The 14546-nt window shown below is 39.9% G+C and overlaps 1 protein-coding gene across 1 annotated transcript; it reads left to right on the top strand.

The window, feature by feature from the left end:
- Positions 1-1471: 1471 nt before the first annotated feature.
- Positions 1472-5982, top strand: LOC146376783 (GTPase IMAP family member 8-like). The gene is made up of 4 exons (XM_084945398.1): positions 1472-1526; positions 2252-2854; positions 3053-4261; positions 4379-5982. Coding segments are annotated over exons 1-4 (3378 nt in total). The 5' UTR covers positions 1472-1525; the 3' UTR covers positions 5944-5982.
- Positions 5983-14546: the final 8564 nt, after the last annotated feature.

Here is a 14546-nt window from a genome sequence, read left to right on the forward strand (position 1 = left end):
CACAAACATCCTGAGACTCAGACTGAAAACCCCACAAAGGAGGGGGGATGGGGTTGGGGTGGGTTTCTGCTCTATGGCAGGGATGTCAAACTCCAGTCCTCGAGGGCCGGTGTCCTGAAACTTTTAAATGTCTCTCTGCTGCAACACACCTGAAGAACATTAGTAGGTCATTAGCAAGACTCTATAGAACTTATGTGTGTTGGGTATATGATGACATGTGCAAATCCTTTAAATGAGTTTTTCGAGACACTGACAAATGAAGTATTTATTGCTGAAAAACAGTCATATCTTTATTTGCTTCGAGCCCTGTGTACAGGAGCTGCATGCAAAAAGATCTTTTGTTAAAAGGGTTGGCGTAATAAGCAAATGCTTCAGCCAATACCTTTTGATTAGCCTTGTCTCATGCTTTCTTGCTTTGTGGTAGATCTTTGTTCTGTCTTCACTGAGATATTTGAATGCTAATCAATAAAATCAAAAAATCAAAACCCGCAGATAGTCTGTAATATAAGATGTAGATCAGGTTTCTTTGTAACTAATGATAGCAACATGGCCAAATGAAACTGAGAATAACCCACTAAGTAAATGCTGAAATAAGGGTGGATGATCTTCACTAGACACTCAAACGGGAAAGTTTTGGATTTCAGTTTGAACCCCACCAACTTTATTCTTGACTCAAATAAGGAGAGTTCATTTGGAAGAACCGAATATGATTCATTGAGAGTACTTCCATTCACCTTAAAGTGAACAACAGTCTGAAAGGGACTTTCTGCCATGTTTTACAGGCAGTCGTGCTTCTGAAGACTAGTTTTTGTTCGCTTTGTTGTGAATATTTACATAAAACCATCCAAGTGTCTGTATCCAGCACCGTCTGTGCAAAACTCCTTCGATGTCAGAGGTTCAAACATGAAAAACAAACTGTTTTCTCTGTCATTGTTGTTTTTTCTTTTCAACTCCACAGTCAGTGAGTTCTGCAGCTGAATGACAGCATGGCAGCAGCATCTGGTGAGTCTTACTTTGTCACACTTACATGCAGTACCTGTGAGTTACCTCCCTCTACAAGCACTTTCTGACAGTAATTTAATTGTTTCTTGGTTTCTCCTGTTTGGAGAAATGTGAAAAAAATGAAGAAAAAGTGATTATTAGAGGATAAACGATGTGACTACAGGTTAATATGGTACAGCAGGTCTCATCTGAGTGTCTTTGCTGAACCAGGATGCTGTGTTGCATGTAACATACTTTAACAATGTGTTTAACCAATAACATTTGACAGAATGTGTTTTCTGAAAATTAACAGTCATGTTTAATAATCTTTCCCAGAACTAATGTGATCTGTTCATACAGTCAGTCATTGACATTAAAAGTGCTTTGTTCCATCTGATGTAGTCATTGCAGGATAACACGTCTCAGTGGATAAACTACTACTAATAATAATGAAAGGAGAGTTATGTATTTCTTTATCTTTGCAGGACCACAAGACACTTTTCCCAGACGTCGCAGGAACAGCATCGAATTTCTGCCACCCTACAGTGAGTTTTTAAATAAAAGATGTTTAATGCAAACTTTAAGTGGGCAATTTAAGGTGGAAAACATTAGACAGAAGCAGGTGAAGACAAAATATAGCAGGAAGTTGAAGCCTGTTTGGAATAATGAAAACCTCTTAGTGCATGGACTCTGCTTTCTCTCTTTACATTTAAAGCTCATATAATGTATAGAAAAGTGAAGAAACTATTTTATGTAAACTTTTGGGGTCATTTCTGGGAGAGGTTACAGCAAATGTCTCCTTAACTTCATGTTAACAGATCAAACATTCAGGATATCAGTGTTTGTTTATGTAGCTCTATGCCACAGACATGAAGTTGGTGCAATTTATTGAAACTGTGATGTATCCTGTGGTAATGATGATCAAAAGAGATTATAGAAATAAAATTGTGCCAAACAAGAAAAAAAAATTTGGTCTTCAGATTCTGTGGATTTAAAACTGAGCTTTTAACAGAGGTCAGCTCTCAAACTTTATGTAGTATTCTCACATGTGAATATATATCTATGGCTCAGTAATGGTCCATAAATACCAGAAAAAACAACACATATTTAAACAAAATGACAATTTTTGCACATTTTTCAATAATTACAACTCAGTGGTTACAAGTGGAAAATCATTCAAATTTTTACAAACCTATGATATAATGTTGTTGCTGCTTGTATTAACTTTGAAAGATTCTTTGTTCAGTGTTTGTGTTTGCTGTCGTTTCAGTGTCTGAGCTCAGAGCTGTCCTGCTGGGGAACAGCTGGTCTGAGAGGAGCTCAGTGGGGAACTTTATACTGGGAGAGAACAAGTTCAACCCTGAGGAAGAACTGGACCGATGTGTGAGAGTCAGTGGACACATTCAAGGGAAAGAAATATTTCTCATCAACACTCCAGATCTGCTTCATCCAAACATCTCAGAGGAGAAATTAAAGGAACATGTGAACAACTGTGTGAGGCTCTCTGATCCCGGACCTCATGTGTTCCTGCTGGTTCTACAGCCTGAAGACTTCACTGAGCATCAAAAAACGAGACTCTGCAGAGTCCTGAACTTCTTCAGTGATCATTCCTTTGATCATTCACTGGTTCTGATATCACCACCCAGGCGTCTAGGTTTAGGGTATATGGTCATGTATTATTCAGCTATACAGGAAATGATGCAAAGATGTAATAACAAGTCACTGCAGCTTGAAAACCTCAACATTTGGGAGTTACTAGAAAACATGGAACGCATTGTAGAAATGAACAATGGAACACATGTGATCTGTCAGCACACCAGCGCTGAACAAAGAAAAGAAGCTCCTGTTACTTTGAATTATCCTCAGCCTGTTGGTAAGTAAAAACCCCAAACTCTATCTGTAGATATTTTAACATAAAGACACTTTCTAAAGTGCTCAGAAGGAACGATCCACCAAAAACATGAAGCAGTATTTACTGAAGATGAAAAAAGTGAAGAAAGACCAAAAGGCTTTTAGGATCAGTCAGACAGTCTGAGAGTAATTTCCTGTTTGTATCTTTGCTCCTTTACAGGACGTAGACTCTGCATTTTGCTGTTTGGAGGAAACTCAGCAAAGAAGACAGAATTCTGTAACTTTATTGTGAAGAAAAAAACTTCCTATTATTCAAGTTTAATTCAAAACAAGCAAGTTTTCCATGGAGAGTGGAGAGGAAAACAATTAACAGTAGTGAAAACTCCTGACTTCTTAAGTCTGTCTCTGAAAGCAGCGAGAGAAGAGATGAAGAGCTGTGTGAGTCTCTGTCCTCCTGGACCAAATGTTCTGCTGCTGATGGTGAAACCTTCTGATTTCACTGAAGAGAAGAGAAAAATTCTTAAATTCATCCTGAGTTTTCTTGGTGAGGATGCCTTTAGACACTCCATGGCGATCATCACAGATAAAGAGGAGACTAATTATTCTGTTACATCAGTCCTCAGAGACTGTAAAGGTAGACACTACAACATGATTGAAAATAATCGGGAACAGTTAATGGAGAAGATTGAGAACATGCAGATTGTCCTCAAAGGAAAATTCCTCACAGTCACTGAAGAGACCATAAAATCAGTGTCTGAGCACAAGAAACAACATTTAAACCTGGTTCTGTGTGGGAGGAGAGGAGCAGGGAAGACGTCAGCAGCCAAGGCCATTTTAGGTCAGACTGAGCTTCATTCAGTCTCCAACTCATCAGAGTGTGTTAAACATCAGGGAGAGGTGTGTGGACGTTGGGTTTCCCTGGTGGAGCTGCCTGCCTTGTATGGAAAACCTCAGCAGGCAGTGATGGAGGAATCACTCAGGTGTATCTCCCTCTGTGATCCTGAGGGTGTCCGTGCCTTCATCCTGGTCCTACCTGTGGCTCCCCTCACTGATGAAGACAAGGGAGAGTTAGAGACCATCCAGGACACATTCAGCTCTCGAGTCAATGACTTCACCATGATTCTGTTCACTGTGGACTCAGATCCTACAGATCCAGCTGTTTTTAACTTTGTAAGACAAGACACAGACATTCAGAAGCTCTGTCAGACTTACAGAGGACGATATGTTGTTCTCAACATCAAGAACAAACAGCAGATCCCAGAACTGTTGAATCATGTGGAAAAGATGAGACCAGACAAAAACAAACAATTCTGTTACACAACATCAACATTTGGATTCGGAAAAATGGATCAAATTTCACAACAGCAGACAAAAATAATTTCTCTACAGGAGGAGCTTAATGAGAGGAGGTCAAAGGTCACAGACACTGGTAAGTAAACTGTAACTGATATTTACTGTTCTCTCAATGTGATACTCTGCTATGTATTTCATTATCAAGAAAATAGCTCCTGAGTCTAATTTAGCCCCATACATACTTCTTTTACAGGTGATGATGAGAACATGAACACAGAGCCTCTCAGGATTGTCCTGATAGGAAAGACTGGCTGTGGAAAGAGTTCTTCAGGAAACACAATTCTAGGAAGGAGAGAGTTTAAAGCTGAATCAGCCCAAAAGTCAGTAACTACATACTGTCAGAAAGTACAGGGTAAAGTGGACGGTCGTCCTGTTGCTGTGGTCGACACTCCTGGTCTCTTTGACACAACTCTGTCAAATGAAGAAGTTTATGAGGAGTTGATGAAATGTGTCAGTCTTCTGGCTCCAGGACCACACGTCTTCCTGCTGGTGATACAGATCGGCAGGTTCACAGCAGAGGAGAAGGAGACACTGAAACTGATCAAGGAATTCTTTGGCAAGAATTCAGAAAACTTCACCATCATTCTTTTAACCAAAGGAGACGATCTGGAACCTGATGATCTGACCATTGATGAGTACATTGATACAAAATGTGATAATTCCTTCAGGAAGCTGATCTCTGACTGTGGAGGAAGATACCACGTGTTCAACAACCGTGACAAACAAAACCGTACACAAGTCAGCGAGCTGATAACAAAGATTGACACCATGGTGAAGAACAATGGTGGAAACTGCTACACCAATGAGATGCTGCAAGAGGCTGAAACTGCGATACAGAAAGAAATGCAGAGGATCCTGAAGGAGATGGACGATAAGATGAAGAGAGAAAGAGAAAAACTTGAAAGGAAACATGAGGAAGACATGAAAGAAATGCAAAGAAGACTTGAAGAACAGAGAGCTGAAACTGAAGAAGAGAGAAAAAGGAGAGAAAAAGAACTCAAAGAAAAGGAAGAAAAATTAAATAAAGTGCTGGAAGACCAAAAAAAAGAAATGGAAAAAAGAGAAATCCTGATCAGAGAGAGGAGACAACTGGAGGACAGTCAACAACAGGAATGGGAACAAAAACTTGAAGCTCTGGAGGAAAAAATAAAATCTGAGTCTGAATCCAAAGAAATCACTGAGAGAAAGTTGAAACAAACTAGAAAAGAGATGAGAAAGAAACAGTATGCTTGGGAAATGGAGAGACAAGAGTGGTGGAAGAAACAGTACAAAGAAGACAGGCAGAGAATAGAGAAGGAGCAAGCAATGCTCCTACAGGTCCAAGAAGAATATGAGGAGGAGAAAGAAAGATACATAAAGAAAACAAGAGAAGAAGAAAAAATCAGAAGAGAGCAGGAACAAAGAGAAAGAGAAGAGCTAGAAGAAAAGCATGAGAAACAAATCAAAGGTATAAAAGAGAAAAATGAAGGAGAAGCCAGAAAACAAGCTGAAGACCTCAATGAGTTCAAAGAGAAATACACGAAGGACTTTGAAGCTTTGATAGAAAAGTATGATGAGCAAATCAGGGAAATGAGGCAAGAATACAGCAAAGTCCTGAAGGAGAACGAAGAGCAAAAAAGTGACTACACACTGTTACATGACCTGTCCAGCCACAAAGAGCAACATCTTAAGGACGAGCTGAAGAAACTGCAGGAACGGCATGAAAAAGAAACGAACAAATTAAAAAAGAAATACAAAAACAAGTGCATCGCGTCATGATCACCGTAGGTCTGTTTACCAAGCAGAACAGCTGTTACAACCCTGTCACACATCATTTACAACAATTATTACGCTTCATAATCTCTCTTTATTAAAAAAAATATCCTTAATAATAAAAACGTGTTATGGGCACCATTACTTACTGAATTTAAAAATACAAATTTAATTCCATTCAATTTGATTCATACAACGTCAAGTCACAACAACAGTTACCTCAAGGTGCTTCATATTGTAAGGTAAAGACCCCACAATAATGCATACAGAGAAAACTCCAAGAAACAGATCACCACCCCCCATGAGTAAGCACTTGGTGACAGTGGGGAGGAAAAACTCCTTTTTAACAGAAAGAAACTTCCAGCAGAACCAGGCTCAGGAAGGGGCGGGGCCATCTGCCATGACTGGGTGGGGATGAAGACAGGACAGAAGACACACTGTGTAACCAGCTACAGCTGTAGTTAGGTTATAACATAACAAGTTATGATGTTGTTGTATGAAAGAACATATTATTTAAAATGACTGCTCCAATACAAAGATGTCTCATTAGGTTGAATACTTGTTGCCTCAACTCTTCCATTCTCAAATTCAAAATTATTCTATTTTTGTTAATATTCTACTATTCTACTTTTTCTTCTATTCTTTATTCTGTAATTATTGGGAGGTGATAAAGTATGAGAAGTCAGTGACAGGAATCGAAATTACAATTCAGGATATGAGAAAGGGGGAATATCATGCATACCACCATTTCTGTCAGTGATGGTGTTTGTCACAGTGGTTGATCCAACCAGCCACGTGCATTTAGACAGTGCTGTTGGGTTGGTGAACGCTTCAAGAAGTCATAATTGGTTAAAAAGGTGGAGTCCTTGGTGGTCTGATCACCGGCTGCTTGAAATGGATTTAGGGACATAGAGTGTCACCTTTCTGATGGGAAATTATTCTGTGAAATTACCCCTGGTGAGGTGGGTGGGTATACTGGTATCCTCCCAGCTCGAAGCTTGTATGCTGGGTGTCACTGGTGGAATAAAGAGTTATGTCTATGTACTCTGGGTTGGGGAATAGTTTTTGATTGTTATTTTGCGTATGTACTGAACATCAGTTAATATTGCCCAGTCTTCTTGGAGTGCCTGGTGGTGTTTTTCCTTTTCACCAAATTGTATGTTTTTATATTACATAAGTTTTTAAAATAATGCCTTTATGAATTATTTTCATATTTTCAAAGCTTAAAAAAGATTAACATGACTTTAATTACATGTAATTATGCCAGTTGTATTGTATTCACCTGTCCCATTTTATGATGCAACAAAATGTAATTTTGGCTTCGGTGACTTTTTTTGTCTTCTTTTTACACTGAATCACAATGAAGAAACACGTTAAACCATATAAATCATTTATAATGTCATGTCAATAATCAGCAGTTGTGATCAGCTGAAGAAACACTTTAGGAAGTGTTATGTGCAGATGTTATTGCTGATGATCCAAAATCTTTCAACAGTTCCTCCAGGAAACAACTGGGATGTGTTGTGGAAGTTTTCCATTAAATTAGTAATTAATGTTAGTGCAGCGCCTCTGTATGCACACTTTCTCACAGTGACCTCTGCATTGCAAGCAATACAAGGTCATGAATAACACGCTGCTGGTAAATTCACAAAGACACAGAAAGTGGCATTTAAAAGGTTAAGTCAGCACGGCCCAAAAGCCCATGCAACCTGTTGCTGTCACCTTTCTGAGCCTGTAAAAAGAAACATGCATACATCCACCCTTCTGTCACGTCAAGGTGGAGGGGCAATCTTGCATACTGATGTCAAGTCAGTCAAGCTTTTGTCAGTTCAGTCAGTCTGCATTTTTTATTGCTAACTGTAGAACCTCTCGTGTTGCATTAAGTTTCTACTGCCAGAAATATGAGGCCAAACAAGAAAAGAAAAAGAATTTAGATTGGATTACCTCGCTGAATCCTTTTAGAAAGGGACTCGCTCTCTGATTGTCCCATAAGTGGCTTTCTCCCGAGCCCATTTTAATTTTGGAGAAACTCACTTGCGATTGTTCAACATGTTGTGTAGCGCTTTCGATTCTGATCTTGTAGGCCTGCTTGAAAAAGAGAAAATTGCCAAACAAAAATCTCAGTGCACTGTTAAAAATAAAAAAATATGAAGGCCTAGTTTTAGGACTTGTCTAAGCGTACTCTCTTAGGCTACGTCTACACGTACCCGGGTATTTTTGAAAACGCAGATTTTTCTATGCGTTTGCACCTTTCGTCCACACGTAAACGGCGTTTTCGGTAACTGAAAACTGAGATTTTTAAAAACTCTGGCCAGGGTGGATATTTTTGAAAACTCCGTTTTCGCGTTTACGTGTGGACGAGAAAAACGGAGAAAACGCAACGTCAAAGATGTGCGCCTTTTTTGACGTCACACTGTGCGCCACGTTATTGTTTCGGTGAAATGAATTTCTACAATACTATTACTGTTAATTGTACTCTCTGCAGTGTTTAAATGCTTACATATACACACACAGTTACTGTCCCTCCACACATACGACTCGCTTCTGCTTCTATGCCCCAACTTTGTTTACTATTTCCCACCGAGGCTTCTAGACTTCTGATTGGCCAACATTTCTACACGGTTAGGAATATTCAAATCAATTCAATTTTATTTATATAGCGCCAAATCACAACAAAAGTCGCCTCAAGGCGCTTCATAGATACAGAGAAAAACCCAACAATCATATGAGCCCCTATGAGCAGCACTTTGGCGACAGTGGGAAGGAAAAACTCCCTTTTAACAGGAAGAAACCTCCGGCAGAACCAGGCTCAGGGAGGGGCGGGGCCATCTGCTGTGATTGGTTGGGGTGAGAGAAGGAAGAGGGATAAAAGACATGCTGTGGAAGAGAGACAGAGGTTAATAACAGATATGATTCAATGCAGAGAGGTCTATTAATACATAGTGAGTGAGAAAGGTGACTGGAAAGGAAAAGCTCAATGCATCATGGGAATCCCCGGCAGCCTACGTCTATTGCAGCATAACTAAGGGAGGATTCAGGGTCACCTGGTCCAGCCCTAACTATATGCTTTAGCAAAAAGGAAAGTTTGAAGCCTAATCTTAAAAGTAGAGATAGTGTCTGTCTCCTGAATCCAAACTGGAAGCTGGTTCCACAGAAGAGGGGCCTGAAAACTGAAGGCTCTGCCTCCCATTCTACTTTTAAATACTCTAGGAACAACAAGTAGGCCTGCAGAGCGAGAGCGAAGTGCTCTAATAGGGTGATATGGTACTACAAGGTCATTAAGATAAGATGGGGCCTGATTATTTAAGACCTTGTATGTGAGGAGCAGGATTTTGAATTCAATTCTGGACTTAACAGGAAGCCAATGAAGGGAAGCCAAAACAGGAGAAATCTGCTCTCTCCTTCTAGTCCCTGTCAGTACTCTTGCTGCAGCATTTTGGATTAACTGAAGCCTTTTCAGTGAGTTTTTTGGACATCCTGATAATAATGAATTACAGTCGTCCAGCCTGGAAGTAATAAATGCATGAACTAGTTTTTCAGCGTCACTCTGAGACAGGATATTTCTAATTTTAGAGATGTTGCGCAAATGGAAGAAAGCAGTCTTACATATTTGTTTAATATGTGCGTTGAAGGACATGTCCTGGTCAAAAATGACTCCAAGGTTCCTCACAGCGCTACTGGAGGCCAAGGTAATGCCATCCAGAGTAAGAATCTGCTTAGATACCATATTTCTAAGATTTTCAGGGCCGAGTACAATAACCTCAGTTTTATCTGAATTAAGAAGCAGAAAGTTAGCGGCCATCCAGGTCTTTATGTCTTTAAGACATTCCTGCAGTTTAACTAATTGGTGTGTGTTATCTGGCTTCATGGACAGATAGAGCTGGGTGTCATCTGCATAGCAGTGTAAATGTATGCTATGTCTTCTAATGATGCTGCCTAAGGGAAGCATGTATAATGTAAACAGAATTGGTCCTAGCACTGAACCCTGTGGAACTCCATAATTAACCTCAGTGTGTGAAGAGGACTCTCCACTTAGCGAATATATCGCCACCTGTTGCTTTGGCATGTTCCTGGCAGCGTTTTCCTTCATTTCTGCGTTTACGTGTGGACGGGATTATTTTTTAAAACGAAAATGGAAAATCTCTGTTTTCAAAAATACCCGTGTATGTGTGGACGTAGCCTTAGGTACCAAAAGAAAATGCATCAGTAAATCTCCCAAACTTTCATCCACCAGTCACACCTCACACAACAGCAATATTCTATTAGATGATGAGTTTCTTCCCATGTATCCAGATGTGTGTCATGATAAGACCTCCCCCACACATCAGAAACAAGAAACTCAATAATCTATTAGTCTCCACTCATCTGACCCCCCTGCAGCATTCTGTTCACCCCTGCTATGATTCAATCATCCTTCCCCAAAAATAATACTAGTTCACTAGTCTATGTATCACTTCTCAACCTACTAAGTGAACCGGACAAGATGATGGTAACAGAAATGCATGCTTAAAATGCTATTTGGTCTTCATGAGCTTCATTGCATGTGTGTTTGTGTTAGTAGGATTAATGCATTTTTCTGTTTGTGTCATTTTTGTGTACCTCTCCTCTTTGCGGTGCTCCAGACACTTTTCAATTCTCCACGCAAGGCAGTCATTTTTTCTTCCCAGTTTCCTAAACCCAAATTTCATTCCCACACTAAAACAGCCTTCCTCCATGTCCTCCCCTGCTCCTTCCACTGTGGTGTCATCTCTACTACCCCCCACCCCCCTTCAGCTTTGTCCTGTGTTTTCCACTGTCTCATTTCGCCATTTTACTCCAAAAGTGGCAAATGTGCAACTCAGGCAGTCTTTTCAGAGGTCCATTCACACACAGTGAAGTTGCAGCTCGTTGGAAATGCACATCCATCCATCCAGTCATGATGATGCCATTTTTCTCCTTGCTGCCGCTGTCTTGCACAGCTGCTGCTGCTGCTGCTGGACCTCTCACTGTTCAGGATACTGCCATCCCTGCTGTGAGCTCTTGAGATCCATCTCGTTGTTCTGGAACTGCATTTCTTGTCTTCAGGCAGAGATTCTTGGAGCTTGTGTTCTCAGGGTGACAAACACGTTTAAGTTAAGCTGTAAAACAATTCAGCCAAAACTTGGCCTGAGTGTTTCTAATGGTGCTAACCTATAATTTTCTTCCGACTGCTGCACATGGAAAATTGATCCAGGTCTGCTCTTCACCTGCAAATGACACACTGAGACATTTGATCATTCTTATCACTGTTTAAAAAAAACACATCTCCTCTCTCTGGTTCTGAACTCTCCTTTCTTAAAAATCCAGAAAGTGAGATTGTAATTGTTCTAGGCTGAGAAACACAAAACCCTTTCCCTATTTTTATTGCTTATTTTCATTAACAATTCTGCTAATTTTTTTTTTTTTTTTTTGTGTGTGTGTGTCCACCCTAGGGGAGCTGGTGGCCTGCAGTACCACCACCTTCCGCTAGTTGGAGACAATTACTTTTACACACATTTCTACACTCCACTCTTTTTTTCTTTTCTTTTGTTTTCCTTGTTTTTGTTCCCCATTTTCAACATTTTAACCCCATTTTTCATTGTTTTTACAACCACACATCAACCTATTAGCTCACTTGTTCAACATTTCTTTTCCTTTCTCCCCAACTGTTCTTCTAACTTTGAACTGGTCCATGCTCAGGGAAGCTTTTCTCACACAACCATTCTCTGCCAATTAACACAACATACTTTTACCCACATTTCTTACCATACAGTAACACATTGAGTTTTGTCCCTGGGCGCCCGATGGAATGTCTGCTGCTTTACTGGATCCAGCTTCCTTTTACATTCTGAGCGTCCTCTGCAATGGCCTTCTTCCCTTATCGGCAGAAAAATGCTAAAATACCGTCACTCCGCGCACAGTAGTGTGCAGAAATAATTATCAACGGTGGACTTGAACCACCGTTCCCTGTGTAGGACCGGAACCAAAGAATCACCATTCTCTGTGATGGACCAGAACTGAACACAGGCCTGGGGACTCGAACCCCAGGATTTTCCCTCCGGAGACTCGAACTCCAGAGTGGGCAGGCACTTCACATCTCGGCCGGACAAAAACAGGTACAGATACAAGTTAGCTCTTCCTGTGGAGTTTTCTGCTTCCCCCCAACTTCCTTACCAGACTCCCACCCTCTATCTAACTGCATAAGTGTGAGACATGCTAAATTCCAGTGGCACCAAGGTATTATACAATAAAATATTGTGATTAATACATAAATAAAAGAAATTCTTATACAGATGAGTTCATTTTATGTGTAACATACTCTAATACTTCATCACATAGTAGACGAAACAGGTCTTACTAAATAAAACAGCAAAATGAGATGCTGGAAAATAAAGAACGTAAAGAACCCCAAATGACAAATGGATTAAGACTCAACCTGACACTCGGTAACTAGCATAGCTCCTTATTTCAGAAATGTGGTTATGTTTCAGAAAACACTAGTCTAATGAGTAACTTTTGTTTGCAGTGTATCTGGTAATGCAGTCTTTTTTGTATTATATGTTAATTAAGATTAGATAATTCCTGATAGGTTCAGTCCATGTCTGTCTTTGGGCTCACGGGACAGATCCAGGAACAGCTCAGGGATGTGAACACTGGCTACCATAGGCCTGTATTCATTATCTACCAGAAACTGAGGTATTTTTTATTCTCTCTGTTCTGGCTGATCATCTCTCTCTCTAACTTTTGTATGGAGGATACAGAACACTGAGATTTGTCTTATTAGCATTAAGGCATTCCTGAGCTTCCAGGTAAGGGAACGTTGTATAAAAAAATTCAACGAAATATTCAAGTACATCCCTCCACAGCTTCTGATGAATTCTTAAAAACAAAAAACTAGCGATGGCCCGCTTGAAGCTGACACTCCGGTGCGTGTGTCAAAAAAATCAACACACTGCTTCAGAAGCACTGTGTCGAAGCTTGATTCGTTTCGCCAGAGTCACGTGATCAGTGACGTCCGAAGCTTCATTTAGAGCCTAACTGCTTCGGTGTCTGATTCAATGGTTCATAAGGAAGTGAATCATTCGTGGGATTTGTGGAGCGTTTTGATGGTGACAGAGCGAACCACTGATCATTCCACTGGGAGATTTGGAGCCAGCGAGGAAGAGAGGAGGATCTGTTGTGTGGGAGGATTTTGAGTTGATTTTGGTCAGTTGGGTGGGTTTTCCAGCTTTGTGTTCTTGTTGTTTGCTTTTGTTTTGTGCGTGTTTATTTTATCTTATAATGGGAAAAAACTTAAAATGTCAAAAAATCTGCTTTCATAGTATAAATATCATTAAATAACTTTAGAAAAACTTCCACTTGACTCTTTACATGTAATGTTATAAAAATATATATTTTATTGTTTAATTAATCTGAAAATGTTAGTCTGCCAAATGTGCAGCAATTTAATCTATTTATTCTCTTTAGCTGATAGTTTGTGGGGCCCAGGTAGACTGTATAACTGCATCTCTACCAGTTTCTCTGCACTCCAGCCTCCTCTGTGCCATGTGAAGGGATTTTCCTTAATGCAGGAGAAATGATCTCCACAAAAAGGAGCAGGTTCGGCCATCGCAGAGTGGAACAAATTCTCTTCTTAAATAAAAATGAAAAAGGGTTACTTTAAATGCATCATGTTTTTAATTTGCAAGTTCATAAGCATTTTCCGTTTCCATTTCACAATCAATTCTACCCCCAGGTCAAAAATATGTCTGGGAAAATTTCCCTAATATATAATATTGTATATAATATTATTTATACATATACCCGTCTAGCACTTGCACAAGTGCATGGAGGCAGGACCTCACAGCAGAAGCATACTCCATAATGTGTTGTACATTATTATATGTATATTATATGTAACGTGGTATTTTTCAATTATTGTATTTACCAACATCAAGAAGTCACAAGCAAAGAAAGACCAAACCATTGTGCATGTTTGAACAAGGAGAGTTTACTGGTCAAAATTATTTATTAAACAAATAAACCACATTTTTTTAAGCCCCCAAAAATACACGTTCAAAGCAACAGCGGCCCAATATCAGACAGAACTCCACTCTGTCGAGTCATAACGAAGCAGTTGGTTTTATTTTGTGGATTCAAGCTGCTCTTCATATTTTTGGCCACCAGATGTCACCAGAGAGGACTGCGTTGAAAAGCTTCGAGTAATGAACCGTTTTTCAATACAAGCTTCAGAAAGCTTCATCTGCCCATCACTACCGTATGCTCTTCAACTTCCTCTGGAAAAACAGGACACATTACATCAGAGACAGTGTAATGATGAATGATTATGAACACGGTGGTCTCAATGCTTTTGTCATGATCCTGTGTCTGTGACCCAGCGCTTTGAGTTTATTGTTATTGTTATTATTTTCTAGTTCATTCTGATTTTGTATTAACTCTTTAGGTTGGGTTCTCGTGTCTTATGATCCCTACCTGTGTCTTCCCTCTGTGCTCTGTTCGTGTTCCCGAGTTTGTGTTGTAAAACAGTCTGTGAGTTTCCTGTTTTATTTTGTAGGTTTGTGTCTCGTTATGCCTTCTGGCATCATTGATCATGTGACTCTATCCAGCCGAAC

This window comes from Perissodus microlepis, chromosome 12 (assembly GCF_051167445.1).
Source record: "Perissodus microlepis isolate ML-2025 ecotype Zambia chromosome 12, ASM5116744v1, whole genome shotgun sequence".
NCBI lineage: Eukaryota > Metazoa > Chordata > Actinopteri > Cichliformes > Cichlidae > Perissodus > Perissodus microlepis.

What these genes read in the sequence shown, in the direction of transcription:
- LOC146376783 (XM_084945398.1), top strand. An exon ending in GAATTATCCTCAGCCTGTTG is followed by an intron (nt 2,855 to 3,052) that starts GTAAGTAAAAAC and finishes GCTCCTTTACAG; the next exon opens with GACGTAGACTCTGCATTTTG. An exon ending in GTCAAAGGTCACAGACACTG is followed by an intron (nt 4,262 to 4,378) that starts GTAAGTAAACTG and finishes CTTCTTTTACAG; the next exon opens with GTGATGATGAGAACATGAAC.